This window comes from Lissotriton vulgaris, chromosome 3_1, assembly GCF_964263255.1.
Source record: "Lissotriton vulgaris chromosome 3_1, aLisVul1.2, whole genome shotgun sequence".
NCBI classification, from domain to species: Eukaryota; Metazoa; Chordata; class Amphibia; order Caudata; family Salamandridae; genus Lissotriton; species Lissotriton vulgaris.
In genome coordinates, this window is record NC_141689.1 from 328,501,541 (window position 1) to 328,518,138 (window position 16,598).

A 16,598-nucleotide genomic window follows, 5' to 3' on the forward strand; every position below is an offset into this window, starting at 1 on the left:
TGATGGGAGTCATGCTACCAGAGGTAGTGCTGGAGTGCTGGCTGCACATTGAAAACAGGTGAGAATGAGGATACTGAGAAAACAACAATGCATTCCTTAATGTAAGCAGTTACTTCTTCCTGCTGCATTCGGCACTTGGCAGTCCCACTGCGGCTGGCCCTCTGTAAATAAAATAAAAAAAATCCAGGGTTTGGCAGGCTCAGTGGTGCTGGTACTGTGAGAACCAGTGCTTCTCTTGTCTTAAATTTAGATCGTACGTGTCCCATGATACTTCATCAGCTGCTAGGAGTTCAGCAGTTTAATATTTGTTCAAAATGACGTAACTCGTGGCTGGTTTGCCTATAGCTATGTAGTCACGTTGTGTCACATGCCTCTAAGCCCACTAAACCAGATGATCAAGGCAGCCATAAGCAATGTTTGAATCCTTGTGTCCTGCACAAGGTCACTTCAAGGTCTAAACAGGAGAAGAAGGGGCAAAAAGTGTGCAAGCTCTCACTACCAGTGGTGTAAATGGTGGCAATGTTCAAGGCATAACTGGGGAGTAGTAGGGGTATGTATGGTAAAAAGGATAATCCCCTTTGTATATGATGTTTCTCTGATTTATGTTGGCCTAGGACCTACTGTGTGCACAATCATTGTTCAAACTAATTTAGCCAGAAGGCTCTGCAAGCAAAGTGTGGTAACAATTCTGCTTTTCAACGGGGGCTTGTGATGAGCAGAACTGTGGCTGCTCATCTCCTGCTGCTACTATAGGGAGCACCAGGGCACATGCTGTGTGTCAATCCTAGAATCCCAGGAGCCCATCCCTGCTCTTCTGCACTGTGTAATCCAGCAGCTGCACTTTAAGTTTAGCGGATAAGCTTGAGCTATGTCAGAGAGTGATGTGATCTCAACAGTTAACTTTGAGCTGAACATCAAAATTGTGCTACGAGTTCTGGAGCATTAGAACGCAAGCATCTGGGAAGATCATAAGAATATGTGAAGGTGCATGCTGATGTGTCCTACTAATTGCAGGCAATCCACACAATTGTGTATTTGCCCTTTATCTCTAGAGCCTGATAAGAGGGACTAACAGACTGCCGAGACAAAGGCCCTGATGCCACATAAGAAGACTATGGTAGGAGAATGCATGGTTAATTAAGGGTCCATTTAGTTCATCTTATCTTGCATCTTTATTTGGGTTTTAGGTACTAACCACAAGGTTTCACCTAATCTTTTCTATCCACTGCATCTAGACCGTCAGTCTATAGTTTCAGCCAGTGGGGGTTCTGCAAGCTGAAACATGATGGTTTGTCCAACTCTAAATGGAGTTGGCAAAACTATAGTTTAGCTGGCATGGCAGTCTGAGTACCTGGCCCGCTAAACTCTAAATAACTCTCAAAGTCTCGGCTACTCTTCTTGTGTTGGTAACACAAGTTTACTATGGTAATCAAAATACATCAAATATTTTGGTATTTTGTTCAGTCGCAATCTTACTGATCCTATTTCGTACAGTGAACAAAGAACACTGGATAAAATCAGGCATTTTATAACGGCATGGTCCCCTAATACATATCTTGGTGGGGACGGATGGAAATCTCGAAAATGATGGCAACTCCTTTAGTTAAATTTCTTATCATCTATGCTTCCTGTATACCTTTCTCCCTCTTTGGTCCCTCATTGACAAAATTACGTCCGCTTTCTTGCGGAATTAAAAGTAACCTAGAATTGGTGTTAGTAAACTTTAAATTACAATGTGGGTGCCTGCGAATTTCCTAACTGGCTTGATTATCAAATTGCTTTCCTGGCAAATTAAGGTGCTCGCTGGTTTTCCCCGGACACTGATAAACAAACACACTGGTTGCAGATTGAACAAGCGCTCTATTCCCCGTAGTCTATAATCGCCTTCTTAACCATGTCCACCTTACAACTCGCCCACTCTCGTCAAATTGTTCTGGATGCCATTAAAGCTCTAAAATTGGTGGATAAGTTCCTTTTTATGACGTCACAAACTCAAATCACATGTCCGTTTGGAAGTCTCCAACACTATTTGGCCTAATTGGGCTGCTAAAGGTATTCATTTTGTTGTCGACATTTACTTTGAAATGGGACCTTTGTCTTTTGCATCCCTTCGACACTAATGTTCCCTGTCCAACATGGATTTTTTTATCATGTTTTTGTGTATTAAAGGGAAGATATCAAAATGATGTCCTCTCCATTAACCTGCTCAGGTGACCTTTTTTGAAGGGTGCCTTTTTAAGGGAAACATTACTTCTAAAATGTACACTTCATTTTGTACCTCTACTACCATGTTCCCTCTTTCTACTCAGACCAAATGGTCAAAATACTTTCTTAACACAGACAGGGAACCCCCTCATCTGATACCCGAGACAAAATCTGTACTCACTCTTTACAGAACAAAGTTGTTCCTTCATTAGCCCAAAACAAACTCTTTGCCTCGCATTTCCTCTTTTGGGCCCCGGATAAATCATATAAATTGAAACCTACTAAGATACCTATTGGTCCTGCGCAATGGAATGCAGGGACCGGGAACACATGTAATGTCTGTAAATGGTTAACCACTGTCACTAGGACCCTATTTCTAACCACTTGAGTAGAATTGTTGCCATTAACATTGCACTAGATTTCCCCACGATTATTCTTGGCCCAAATGCTGCCCAGAGTCCGCCCACTTCACCAGATCCAGACTTGGCGCTCCTAGAGCTATTTAAAGATGATAGAAGTCAAAGCTGCTCTCATTGACTGGAAAGCTGCTAATCATGTTTCATTCCATACGGGGTGGGCCTGGATGACTTCCCATCGCTCTCAGATGCAACTCACAGGCAACCCTAAGATATTATAGAACAGCTGGAAAAGGTTAGACTCTGTTATTGGGCACCCCTTCTGTTTGTTCCATGTGGCTGCCGGGCTCTTCTCTATCTCTGTCCTCTCCCTTTTGCAGGATCGATCCCCCCTCCTGCAGCTTAGTGATGCTTATTTTTAAGGACTGTTGATGTGTCTAAAGTTGATGCTATGTTGTTCTGTAAATAGATGTTTGTCTTTTACCTTGGTATGATGTACACTCATTTCTTGTCATTCAAACAGTTTCTTCTGTAGTAAAAACATTGAATAATTCACCCAGTGGCCTGCTGTATTTTTTCTATCTTACAAGCCTCTCTAATGTGTTGCATTTCAAGCATCAGACTTCCTCCACCCTCTAAAGTCAATCTACACCTCTGTACCAATCCTGTGTCAGGTTCCCTTATTGTCGTTTTCTTTTTTTTGTCTCCATCTTAAAATCAAATAAATTATTAAAACAAAAATTACCCTTAAAGTCTTCACACCAAGGACGTTTTATCGAAAAATCATTGTGGTACCTGCCAAGCCCTTTGATCCCTGCTGATCCCCTCGAAAGACACTGAAGCCGAAGTTTTTCAATGGGATCCGTAGAAGTTGAAAGTTTTTTTTTGGCTTCCATTGCCATTTCTCGCTCATGCCGTGCTGTTCCTGCCATCTAGGATATAAATTATTTATATTAACACATTTGTTACTTAATAAACATTTCAATGCATTATATTTACAATTATGTTTACAATACATACATAAATAATCTTGCAAATATCTTTCAGGAACTATGAAGCATGTTTAACTGTGACCTAAAAACTTTCTGTTGTGAATGCTGGAGACATTCCATTGACACTCGAAAGAATCTAGGGGAGATGCAGTGTCTGTAATAGATCATCAGCAGATGCCTCACATAAAGAAGGCTTCTGTTACCTGTAGCACGGGCACTAGCCATTTAAATAAGAAGGATATTAACATCGTTCAAGATAAAAGAATCATAGGCCATTAGATTCTTAAAGCAAAGGTTAAAAAAAGAACATCTTAATAAATATAGCCTGTTTTTTCAAATTGAGGTTTTGACCATCTTATTGGTTTGGCCTGGAATAAGTTAAAGCAATCAGGATTAAATAACAAGCATTGGCATAACCAATAGGTTTGCTGCGCAATCAGGATTAGGAAAAAAAAAAAGAAACTTACGTCAAGTACTACAAAGCCTTTGCCCACTGAATGCCCTCTGTCTAATGGAAATTAAGGAAGTCTCTTGTTCTGCTGACCAAATACTAGATGGGCACGTGGCAGTTTCCTCCAATTTACCACTAGAGAGTGCAAATCAAAAATACAGTCACACATTTATTGCGTACTACTTGTCCCAAAACAAAAATATACGAGGGACTGCGAGGGTAAGCATCCCGGTGCGCATTCAAGATACTTAGAAAATCCCTCAGAGATACTGAATCATCATAAGATACATATGGTGAACAATATCACACACGTTTATCTGTTGTGAACAGTTACATGAGTTACTCCCAAATATAGATCACAGATAGTTGCAGAGGGGCTCTGCTTAAAAATAGAACCTTCAAAGGAGTTATTTGTCTGAGGAGACTTGACCTGTTGCCCTGGATCTCCTCACGGTTGTCTCCGCAGACGTCTGAAGTCACAGAGTAAGTTAGATATATGGAGGGGCTTACCCTTAACCTAACTTCTAAATGGCTTGTTCCTCATTGTAGATTGGTTGCCTGCCACTTCAATAGGAATACAACTAGCAAATCCTGCCCCTAGAAAACACTTATTTCTGGGGGAGCTTAGAACTATGTAGCAGTCTAAAATGTAGGAGGGATGTTACAATTGTATAAGACATTTGAAGATTACATTTTGTTCAGTAGAGCACCAGGGGGTTAGGGGTGCATGCGAGTAGGATTGCTGCCCTGAGGCAGGTAGGAGTGGGGGGAGCTTCCACCCCCAAAACCCGCACCATCCAGCGAGGACCGCCCTCACCCTTGCTATGCCACTGTCTGTAAATCCCACCAGTAAATACTGCACCATGAGAGACATGAAGATTTGCCCTAGCCTCCACCTCAAAAAAACACTCACTCAGTCAATATTTATTGCAGGACATCAGTTCAGAAGAAGCCTAAATATTGTTAGACATAACACAATGTGTCTTTATAGGTCCACAACACTAGTCACGTGTTCCAAGCTGTGAGTCCAGTGATTCAACATCGTTGAAACACACTTGAAAACCAAGAAGACTCATCATTCAAAGTCCCTCATTTTAGTATCATGCCTTTTCCAGAAATGGGGTCCTGGTTTCCAACCACTTGCTTAGAATACAACTCATTCAGTCAATAGATGGACAAATATATTTGTCCTCCGAAGTCTGACAGAATGCTAAAAAGTACCATCCTAGTGAACAGATGACTAGTGCAAAATAGATGACTGATGTTAGTTAATTAATTAATTGAATCAGAATCACAGAAAATTCATGCCTGCAGATTGACCTGTGACAAGTATGGTGCATCTTCCATAGTCAAGCCAAAACAGTTGTGAATTGCAAATGTTTTTCAAGCAAAAAAGGTGTGCAGTTCAGTAACAAAAGTGAGATCCCCGCCCTCGCTATGGATAATACCTTATGGGCCTGGCGGCGCAGGGTACGCCTTAAATCTCCGAGTTCCCCTGCCTTGTCGGACAGAGACACAAGACACTCTGTTAGGCGTAGAAAACCAGGTTTATTAGCTGCAGCTAAGCTCAGTTGTCCCAGAAGTACAGAGTAGGTTCTTAGGAGACTGCCACTTTATTCCGTGGCGCACAATCTTTTATAGCACACATATTTACAACGTATACTCCCAATACATACAAGGCTAGCCAATAGGAAAAGTTGGATAACAAGCTATCAAGTGTCCCAAATATGCCCTTCTTTCAGACCCTGTGTTCACCCCTCCCCACAAGTTAATCAGTGCTAGTGCCTACAATCCAATTTGCAGGTGGCAGGACGTATTTGTATGCCTCAAAGGATGGTTGTGTTACAAGAGAATACAAGGAGAGAATAGCGAAGGCCAGTCGGATAAGATACAGTAAGGAAAGAATAGGGAGAGCCAAACAGTCAGTGGAGACAGGGATGAATCAACCTAGACATGGATTATGGACTCGGCCAGACCCTGACATCGGTTTCGTAAACAAGGGCAGGGGGTTACTTTTTAACAGAAGAGACACATAGCAGCTGGAAAAGGCAAAAACACTCAGTTCGCCGTGCTGCCTGAGTGAGGGCAACACAAAATGGCGACGGGACACAAAATGGCGGCCGAATACAGGACGAAGTCGGAAACCGAAGAACCTCAGGACCCTTCTGGTCAACAGAGGCAGCTCTTGTTAGGAGGTCAAGCCCTCACCCACCGATGGTGCCTTGCTTCATCATCAGGCTGTGTTTCTCGTTGGGATGGCGCTGCAGTGCTCAACGGGCCCCTTAGGGGGGGGCACGTTACTGCAGATCTTTTTAGATCGCCGTTAGGCCAAGAATACTAGCCTTGATAAAAAGTGAATCTAAAGGAAATTCACACTATATGCAAATTGGAATGGAACTTAAAATTTACTAGAATTACACTGTGAGAATTTTTTTCCCGGGCTATCTCTTAAACATTAAAATAAATGAACCGACCTCATAAACACATACGATTCCTAGATCACTACAACTATATTCAGCATTTTTCATGCCTACTCTCTCCCAAAGCAAATCAACGGCATTTCATCACAACCTGTATTAAATCTAATCTACCAAAGCAGGCAACAAAAGGGTCTCTGAGTGATATTGTCCTACTAAATCAACTCACTTATGTGTCAAAGGATAGTGCACATGAATTAACACCCCGAGTACGGATGTCTTTCTTTTGCTCTGTGTTGATGACCGAGACGGTGCGTCCGAGGTACGGCAGAGTCACGCCATTCCAATATGCATTCCTTTCTCCCCGCAGGGCTCCTTCGCGCACTCATAGATCTAAATCATCGTTGTTGACAACATAATGAAGTTCAAGTTTTTTTATTTATTCCAGCTCAGCCAGCAGCAAACTCTACCCGTTTCTGTCTCTACGGACACCTTGCTCACAAGACTGACGAAGAACCACATTTTTTTACGTGCATTTAAATAACAAACAAACTTAGTTTGACATCACATCCTGTATAGGGCAGCTAGGCATTCTGGTCAATGCGGTTTAGTACAATACTAAGTGTTCCCCCCATGTTAACATTTATTTAACTTGAGCATATTTCTCGGAATGTTGTCCCATTGTTCCATTCGATTAAACGTGTGAACGCACCTCAAACTAAAAAATGTGGTTATGTATTGATTTTACAGTTATTGATCTTTGTATTTTAAGTTGTGTGCCTTTCTTATTGACCCTCTAGTGGGTTCATGTTATGTCAACTTTTTAATCGGCAACATGCCATTAGTTTCGGATGTATGTCGTTACTACGCATGCTTTTACAGCGCATGCCTTTACCACGCAACTTTTACAACGCAAGTCGGTACACCAACTTGTGTTGGGGGGCGCTGGATAGTGAATAGTTTAATTTACTATTCCATCTCCAGTCCCCGTGGATAGTAGGGAAGGTTTTGGATAGTAAATTAAACAATTCCCTATCCTACAGCGCCCCCCAGCGCAAGTCGTTGTAACGACTTGCGTTGTAAAAGTTGCGTGGTAAAGGTAGTGCGTGGTAAAAGTTGCGTTGTAAACGCTGTTCCCCTTAGTTTCATGGTGTATTTAAAATTTCGAAACCTCCATTGATTTAACACAACCACTAATTGCACGCAGTGATTTTCTTTCTATCAGGTATTTCTGAATGATTGGCACACTTCAATTCAAAGAAGTAATGTGCAATTATTCCAACCAACGTGCTGACCCTAACTCAATAAGATTAAAAACTACGTGTGTGTGCTAATATGTACATCCAAGGTGAAAATTAAAATTGTTAATGATAGAGAGGCTATTTCCTTTGTCCCTATTCCAGTAATTCTTTATATAGGGTACTGAATCATGTCCCAATATTTTACAGGTGATAATGTAACTCCTCATCTTGGTTCAATCCATACGGTCAGTGTTCGAAAGTTCAGAATGTGTTTGGATTCTTTCTGTCTAAGAATTTTTTCACGGTCTCCCCCTCTTGGATCGGTCCCACTGACTCCACAGCATAGAATCTCAATTCTTTCCAATTGTCACATGCTACTTTTCCATGTGCTTCGCTACAGCATTGCCCCTATCCGTGTTTATTGTAGCTCGAACATGTTCAGTGTGGATAGTGCGAGCTAGCTAATCCTTAGACTTTACTGCAAAAATGGCAAAAAGGCTGTGTAAACGTTTCTAACTCGCCACGAATAGCACTATGCTTATCCAATGTCTAAAGGTTCTGCTAGAAAAACAGACATTTGAAGTGGGCAGATTTAGAGCGTCGGTATTGCAAATGCACTCCATCAAAAAGAGCAGCGCTCCACCTAAATTTGAGAACTACCCAGAGTGCATAGCTGTTGACTTGAATAATTTATGTGGTATTCTAAGCTTGCAAGTTTTATTTATTTATTTATTTTATTATCGCGCTCAGCAGAGAAGTGAAGTTAATAGCACAAACACTAGGACAATCCTCACAAGAGAGGGGTCAAACTAACTACATGATGACACAAGGTGCTGCCTTAACAACTTTGTAAAGCTAGACATTGCGGAGGCAAAGCCTACAGACAGAGAATTTAATAGGAGCAAATAGAGCGAATGAACAAAAACAAGAAGATGCACAGGCAGTTTATGAGAAGGAATACATAAGGAGACAAAAGTACCAAGATAAGTTGGAGCCAAAAAATGCATACTTTTAAAAATAAAAAAATACACAAAAAGCTCAATACATATTATGCAAAGAAAAGTACAAAATCAGGGTGAGCATGTTAGGAGCAATATGTTGAGGAAGAGAAAACTGAAGACAAATGCAGGAGTTTTGAATTCCTCGAAGTGAGTCAATTAAATATTTTCATGTCCAACATGAAGTGATGAACAATAATTATTGCGTTACAATTGGCAGTGGGGTCGCACACTGCTCACACACCAGCGGGATCGCCCTGAAGGACTGTGGTAAGTGTAGTTTGTGTTCTGCGATGCATCTTCTTTCGATTCTCTGCTATCTTCGCAATCTTCGCCATCCTTGTACACATGTTTCGGGGTATTTACCCCTCATCAGCAGGGATTAGGCAATCTTCCGGGGTTGCCGGTGGCTGCCAAATATTACCAGGTTTAGTACCACTCCAGGCGCGCAGGTGCGCGGTCCCAGGCTCGTCAGCCGGCTGCTCAAGGGAGCATTAACATTACAATTGGGGGTGGGGTCGCACACTGCTCAAATACCAGCGGGATCGCCCCTAAGGACTGTGGTAAGTATAGTTCGTGTTCTGCGATGCATCGTCTTTCGATTCTCTGCTATCTTCGCAATCTTCGCCATCCCTGTACACGTGTTTCGGGGTATTTAGCCCTCATCAGCAGGAATTAGGCCATCTTCTGGGGTTGCCGGTGGCTGCCAAATATTACAAGGTTTAGTACCACTCCAGGAGCGCAGGTGCGGGGTCCCAGACTCGTCACCCGGCTGCTCAAGGGAGCATTAACATTACAATTGGGGTGGGGTCACACACTGCTCCCTCGAGCAGCGGGCTGACAAGCCTGGGACCCCGCGCCTGGAGTGGTACTAAACCTGGTAATATTTGGCAGCCACCGGCAACCCCAGAAGATGGCCTAATCCCTGCTGATGAGGGGTAAATACCCCGAAACACGTGTACAGGGATGGCGAAGAGAGCGAAGATAGCAGAGAATCGAACGAAGATGCATCGCAGAACACTAACTATATTTACCACAGTCCTTAGGGGCGATCCCGCTGGTGTGTGAGCAGTGTGCAACCCCACCCCAATTGTAATGTTAAATGCTCCCTTGAGCAGCGGGCTGACGAGCCTGGAACCCCGCACCTGCGCGCCTGGAGTGGTACTAAACCTGGTAATATTTGGCAGCCGCCGGCAACCCCAGAAGATAGCCTAATCCCTGCTGATGAGGGGTAAATACCCCGAAACACGTGTACAGGGATGGCGAAGAGAGCGAAGATAGCAGAGAATCGAACGAAGATGCATCGCAGAACACAAACTACATTTACCACAGTCCTTAGGGGCGATCCCAACTGGTGTGTGAGTAGTGTGCGACCCCACCCCAATTGTAATGTTAAATGCTCCCTCGAGCAGCGGGCTGACGAGCCTGGGACCCCGCACCTGGAGTGGTACTAAACCTGGTAATATTTGGCAGCCACCGGCAACCCCAGAAGATGGCCTAATCCCTTCTGATGAGGGGTAAATACCCCGAAACACGTGTACAGGGATGGCGAAGAGAGCGAAGATAGAAGAGAATCGAACGAAGATGCATCGCAGAACACGAACTACATTTACCACAGTCCTTAGGGGCGATCCCGCTGGTGTGTGAGCAGTGTGCGACCCCACCCTAATTGTAATGTTAAATGCTCCCTCGAGCAGCGGGCTGACGAGCCTGGGACCCCGCGCCTGGAGTGGTACTACACCTGGTAATATTTGGCAGCCACCGGCAACCCCAGAAGATGGGCTAATCTCTGCTGATGAGGGGTAAATACCCCGAAACACGTGTACAGGGATGGCGAAGAGAGCGAAGATAGCAGAGAATCAAAAGAAGATGCATCGCAGAACACAAACTACATTTAACACAGTCCTTAGGGGCGATCCCGCTGGTGTGTGAGCAGTGTGCGACCCCACCCCAATTGTAATGTTACATGCTCCCTTGAGCAGCAGGCTGACGAGCCTGGGACCCCGCACCTGGAGTAGTACAAAACCTGGTAATATTTGGCAGCCACCGGCAACCCCAGAAGATGGCCTAATCCCTGCTGATGAGGGGTAAATACCCCGAAACACGTGTACAGGGATGGCGAAGAGAGCCAAGATAGCCGAGAATTGAAAGAAGATGCATCGCAGAACACAAACTACATTTACCACGGTCCTTAGGGGCGATCCCGCTGTTGCGTGAGCAGTGTGCGACCCCACCCCAATTGTAATGTTAAATGTTCCCTTGAGCAGCGGGCTGACGAGCCTGGGACCCTGCACCTGCGCGCCTGAAGTGGTACTAAACCTGGTAATATTTGGCAGCCACCGGCAACCCCAGAAGATGGCATAATCCCTGCTGATGAGGGGTAAATTCCCCCGAAACACGTGTACAGGGATGGCGACGAGAGCGAAGATAGCAGAGAATTGAAAGAAGAGGATTTGCAGAACACGAACGACATTTACCACAGTCCTTAGGGGCGATCCCGCTGGTGTGTGAGCAGTGTGCTACCCCACCCCAATTGTAATGGTAAATGCTCCCTCGAGCAGCGGGCTGACGAGCCTGGGACCCCGCACCTGCGCGCCTGGAGTGGTACTAAATCTGGTAATATTTGGCAGCCACTGGCAACCCCAGAAGATGGCATCATCCCTGCTGATGAGGGGTAAATACCACGAAACACGTGTACAGGAATGGCGAAGATGGCAGAGAATCGAAAGAAGATGCATTGCAGAACACGAACTACATTTACCACAGTCCTTAGGGGCGATCCCGCAGGTGTGTGAGCAGTGTGCGACCCCCACCCCAATTGTAATGTTAAATGTTCCCTCGAGCAGCGGGCTGACGAGCCTGGAACCCCGCACCTGCGCGCCTGGAGTGGTACTAAACCTGGTAATATTTGGCAGCCACCGGCAACCCCAGAAGATAGCCTAATCCCTGCTGATGAGGGGTAAATACCCCGAAACACGTGTACAGGGATGGCGAAGAGAGCGAAGATAGCAGAGAATCGAAAGAAGATGCATCGCAGAACACGAACTACATTTACCACAGTCCTTAGGGGCGATCCTGCTGGTGTGTGAACAGTGTGCGACCCCACCACAATTGTAATAATTAATGAGTGACAAGCTGTTTACAAGTTTATAGGCAGAGAAAGGCCAAAAAGGATTAAGGTTCCCAAATGTTGTAGGTCTGAGAAAGACAGCACTCATTTGAGTACATTTTAGATATGAGCTAACTAAGAATCCATGAGCAGAAGAGGAGGCATAAATATAATGGGCTTCCACGAAAGAAGAAAGGAGCTCACCAGTCCTCTGTTCATGCCAGAGGAACTCAAACTGGCACACAGAGGTTTGAAGACAAATCAATAACTCCAATGTCAACCATGGCTGATGAGGTTTCTGGGTGGCCCTGAAAGGTTTCAGCACGAACAATAGGGTCAAAAGACGAAGATAATGCATCAGAGAGGAGCGTGGTAGCTTTATTCACAGAATGGTAAGCAAAAGGTCAGAAGGTAGTCCAAAATGGATGAAGCCATACCAGTAAGAGAACACTGTGCAGACTGAATCAATGAAATATAGTATTAGAAGTAGGCGTTACAGAGGGCAAAAGCAAGAAGAACAATGGCAACAGATCATAAGTTGATTAGAAGAAGGCGAAGGCACAGAGAACCTTAATGAACAGGCTCAGAAGATGTTCCACATGTATTACCGAGAAGGAAACGTATTATTATGTCCTGCTCTTCTGTATGGATGGATCCCAGCCCATGCTGCCATTCCGAAGTCTGACATTTACTACCACTGCATTATTTTCAAGTGAGAAGACCAGAGCTTAGCTCCTTCCCTACACTGCAGATGCCACTGTGCACATCTACTTCCAAATCTGGCTTGCACACAACTGCAAACTATCGAGAGATTGTACAGAAGTGCCTTGGTACTTCTCCTTTAGAACTGTGTCTGCTAGAGGGACCCAGGAGGCAATCTTGTTCACCACTCCTAAGGTTGACCGTCTGCCTATCTTTTAATTTCTGGTCCCTCTTTTACCTCCCGTCTTCTCAGACTACTCTATATCTCTGTGATAGTGTTCCTACTTGGCCTTTGCTCTACTTTTTCTGCAAAGGCAGTGACCTTGAGCCCAAAAACCTTACTTAGCCAGCAGGGTTACTCACCTTTGCACAATCCAAATTGTGCATCAACAGGCATACGCAATCGCGTTGGAATGCATTATAGGCTAGGACTGAGTTTACTGGGAACTAACTGTGATAATATATTCATCTTATTTACTACCTAGCTCTAATCCGTCTTTCCTAAGTACTCCTTATTCCAACTAATTTTCAGACATGAGTAATGAGCCCGCACACGTATCCTATACCAGAATTGAGAACCATGAACAAAACAACAGGAGAGCGCGACTCTGCCATGGATGCCACAGCGACGCTCTAATGGACATGCTGCCTTTCGGGATGTCGCCTCCTACGTGGAGCCTGCTAGCCGAGTTGCTTGCGCACGGTTTGGGGCGACGGGAGTGGCGATCCTTACTTGCGGCCGCACTGGTGCCTGAAGACATCACCAAACTGCGCACACCATTAGCTGAGTGTCTGGGGGCTCAATACCTGGTCCGGCGTACCCCAGTATCGCGCTCACAATGCATGCTGAACTGCGCTTCGTCTCAGATGACAAACACTTACACAGTGCATTGGGGCATCTAACTGGTCATCCTGGGCCACAATTAACAGCTTTACGACGACTAGACTGCGGCCTTCTGATCGGTCAAGCTACACCACTTCGCATCATAGTGAGGTCCTGTGACTGCAGTGGAGTGGTGCATCGAACCCTTACAACAAAGAAAATCTGTGACCAAACTGGCATTCCGTGGTCCTTCCCATGGTAACTGTGTGACTGTGGTGTATAACTCAGTGCTCCATAGTGCCACGAGCTGCACAAGAAGTACGTGAGCGCAACTAGGTAATAGGCTGCTTCTATTATTGACCCCTATTCTACCTTTGAAAATTGCACTGGGCGACATCACTGCATGAAGATATCGCCAAATTTATGCCTACTGCAGAAGCTGCATCGTGGGTTGTGACGTCTACACCTTTGCACAACTCTGACCGGGTGCCAATGGGCAGCGCGGGGCGGCGGGGGTAGCCATCTCCACTGGAGATCGCGCTCAGGCACGTAAGGCGCTGCTCAAGTCCGTCCACATCAGATCTGCCAGAAGCGGTGCAGCGCGGGTAACAAGACTGTTGTGCTGCTTGTGACTCAGTTGCTTCAGGGCCTATAATTGACATACGTGGAAGTAGCATTTTATAATACTGCCGACACCAAGGATTTATATTGAATCATCATACATGACATCGGGCGATACTCCTGACCACAGGTCCTGCTAATATCACGCTGATCAAAGACACTATTTCGAGGAGCTGGGGAGCCTACCCTTCCCGTGTCTCAGGTCACGTGCGCAATATGATATAAGACATTGCACCAGGGCTATATCTGTGATCCCATTCTTGACGTCAGTTCTGAAGGACACACAGTTTGGCCCAGTGATGCGCAACTGGCACAGATGACATAGAATCAATACTCTCCTGACCAGATGGCAGATTCTCCCTTGAATCGATTAACGGAACAAAACAAGTATGGGCAAGACCGAATGCAGCCAGCCTCGACTCACATTTGAGCCCGGCAAATCGCAACAGCGAGCAACCTCTGACTCAGAGTTAGATATTCCAAGGGACAGCTTATCCTCTATTGAGCAGACACTCCTAGCTGTACAAAACAGTTTGCAGTCTATCAATGGCAAGATTGACAATTTAAATTTATGAATGGATCATATGTCCACAAAGTTGGACAAGCATGCGCTGCGCCTTGGTGAGGCTGAGAAGAACATTTCTGACAGAGGACGGCTTACAACAAATGTCAACTACAACAAAAGCCATGGAAAAAGTGCTTGCCGTCATCTATACTACTATTATAAAGAGAGAACTGTGTCCTTTGAGCCAGGTAAACTCGAAAAGTACACCACCAATCCAAACACCCAATACATCTTTGAAAACGTCAGGGCAAGCAGAAGGACATAGGCTATATAAAAATAAAATATATATGTTAGAAGGAAAACGTAATTTTTAAGGGAAAGTAGTCCCTTAGAAGTAGCGCCAGCTAACGACGTGCGTGCTGCTGCGTGCTGACATCACGGGGGAGCGCGGAAGCCGTAAGCAACACCCTGCGAGGAGCGGACAGGAGAAAGGAAGCAAAACCCTCCAAGGTCCGGAGCGCGTAGAGGAGCAGCAACATGCCCAGGGGAGCGCAGAGTAAGAGCGGACAGGAGAGTCGGCAGAAGCGGCCAGGACCAAGAAAACGAGCGCGGAGAAACAGCGGAAGCGACACCCTCCAAGGTTCGGAGCGAGTAGAGGAGTGTCGACATGCCCAGGGTAGCGCAGAGTAAGAGCGGACAGGAGAGTCAGCAGAAGCGGCCAGGACCAAGAAATCGAGCGCAGAGAACCAGCGGACACGAGCTTGGGCAGAAGCGGCCAGGACCAACAAAACGGGAGCAAGGAAACACTGTAAGTACGCTCTGCTGCTCCCGGCCGCTCTCGTGCGCCTCTCCTGCTGCGATGCTGCCCCCAGCCCCCTTCTGCCCTGGGCAACGCCGGGGCGGGCTGCTAGTACATGCTAAAAATGAGGAATTAGAAGCCAGATCTAGGCAAAATAACCTACGAATAACGGGCCTACCAGAGTCCCCAAATACTGGTCGTCATTTTGAGGCTACAATTGTTAGGCATGGTAATTATGTCCTGATGATGATCTGTGTATCAAGATGACGGATCGAAACGCTGTCGACTTCTAATAACACCTTATACAAAGTTTTAAAACCTTTGTGTATTACTAATGTAAAGGTGTTGGTAATGTTTTGTTGTACCATGATAAAGTGTAATTACTGGTACTACAAACCTTAAGCTCTTGCCTATAAGCCCTTTTGTTCCAGTTTTGTCACTGAATGTATGTTGCACATGTGTTAAGTAGGGTGCAGGCTTGTGCCCCACTTTGTGAACTGGTTGTGTAACATTCTTCATATTCCACCACTACTAGACCTCTGTCTGACTGGACAAGTCCAAATCAATATAGCTAGGACTGTGTCTATGTTTATTCACCGTATACATTCTACCTAGAGGGACCATTGTTGTCTTAATGACATATTTAGACAGACACAAGGTAAAAATTGCCCTCATTCAGGAAACACATCTGACACGAAATACTAAAACACAAATTGGGGCACAATGGGCCGGTTATAGATTGGCCTCTTCGTACTCAGCATGCGCCAGAGGGGAGCTTACCCGTATAAAGAAAAATCTACCCTTTACTATGATCAAAAGCTGTACCGACGATGCTGGCCTTTATGCTATCACACATGGCAATTGGCAGGGAAGTTAGTAACTATAGTTAATGTCTATGGACCTAACATAAATCATTCTTATTTTTTTTACCGCATAATTTCCATATTGCGTGCTTAGCCCGATGGTACAATCATATGGGGTGGCGATTTAAACACCCAGCAAAGATAAATTAAGTTGGACGGGAGGGCACTCACCTAAAGAGGCCAGCGTTTTTATCGAAGGGATGACCAAACTCAGTCTGACAGATGTATGGCGACAACATCAAATGGAAAGCTTAGAAGGCACACACATTTCCACATCGCATGGTAGCTGGATACGGCTAGATTACTGGATACTGAGCGAGGGTGCCACGACATGGGTGTCAGATGTAAAGGGTCTACCCAGAACATTATCCGATCACAACCCAGTCAGACTTCGCTTACATATCCCACTGACTGTCAGGCGACAGTTCACATGGCGGTTTCACTCTGAAGCATATTTGGATCTGCTCTACACTCACAAGATAAGCAAGGCCATAATACAATACTTTGCGCAGAACA

The 16,598-nt window shown here is 45.1% G+C and overlaps 1 protein-coding gene across 2 annotated transcripts in view; it reads right to left on the reverse strand.

Annotated features, from left to right (window-relative positions):
- The window catches only part of CAPSL (calcyphosine like), a 157,720-nt gene that overhangs the window by 98,809 nt on the left and 42,313 nt on the right, over window positions 1-16,598 (reverse strand). For both annotated transcript variants that reach the window (XM_086960527.1, XM_086960528.1), the window contains exon 2: window positions 3,357-3,493. In XM_086960527.1, coding sequence (XP_086816653.1) covers window positions 3,357-3,493 — 137 coding nt within the window. The remainder of the gene's footprint in view (window positions 1-3,356; window positions 3,494-16,598) is intronic.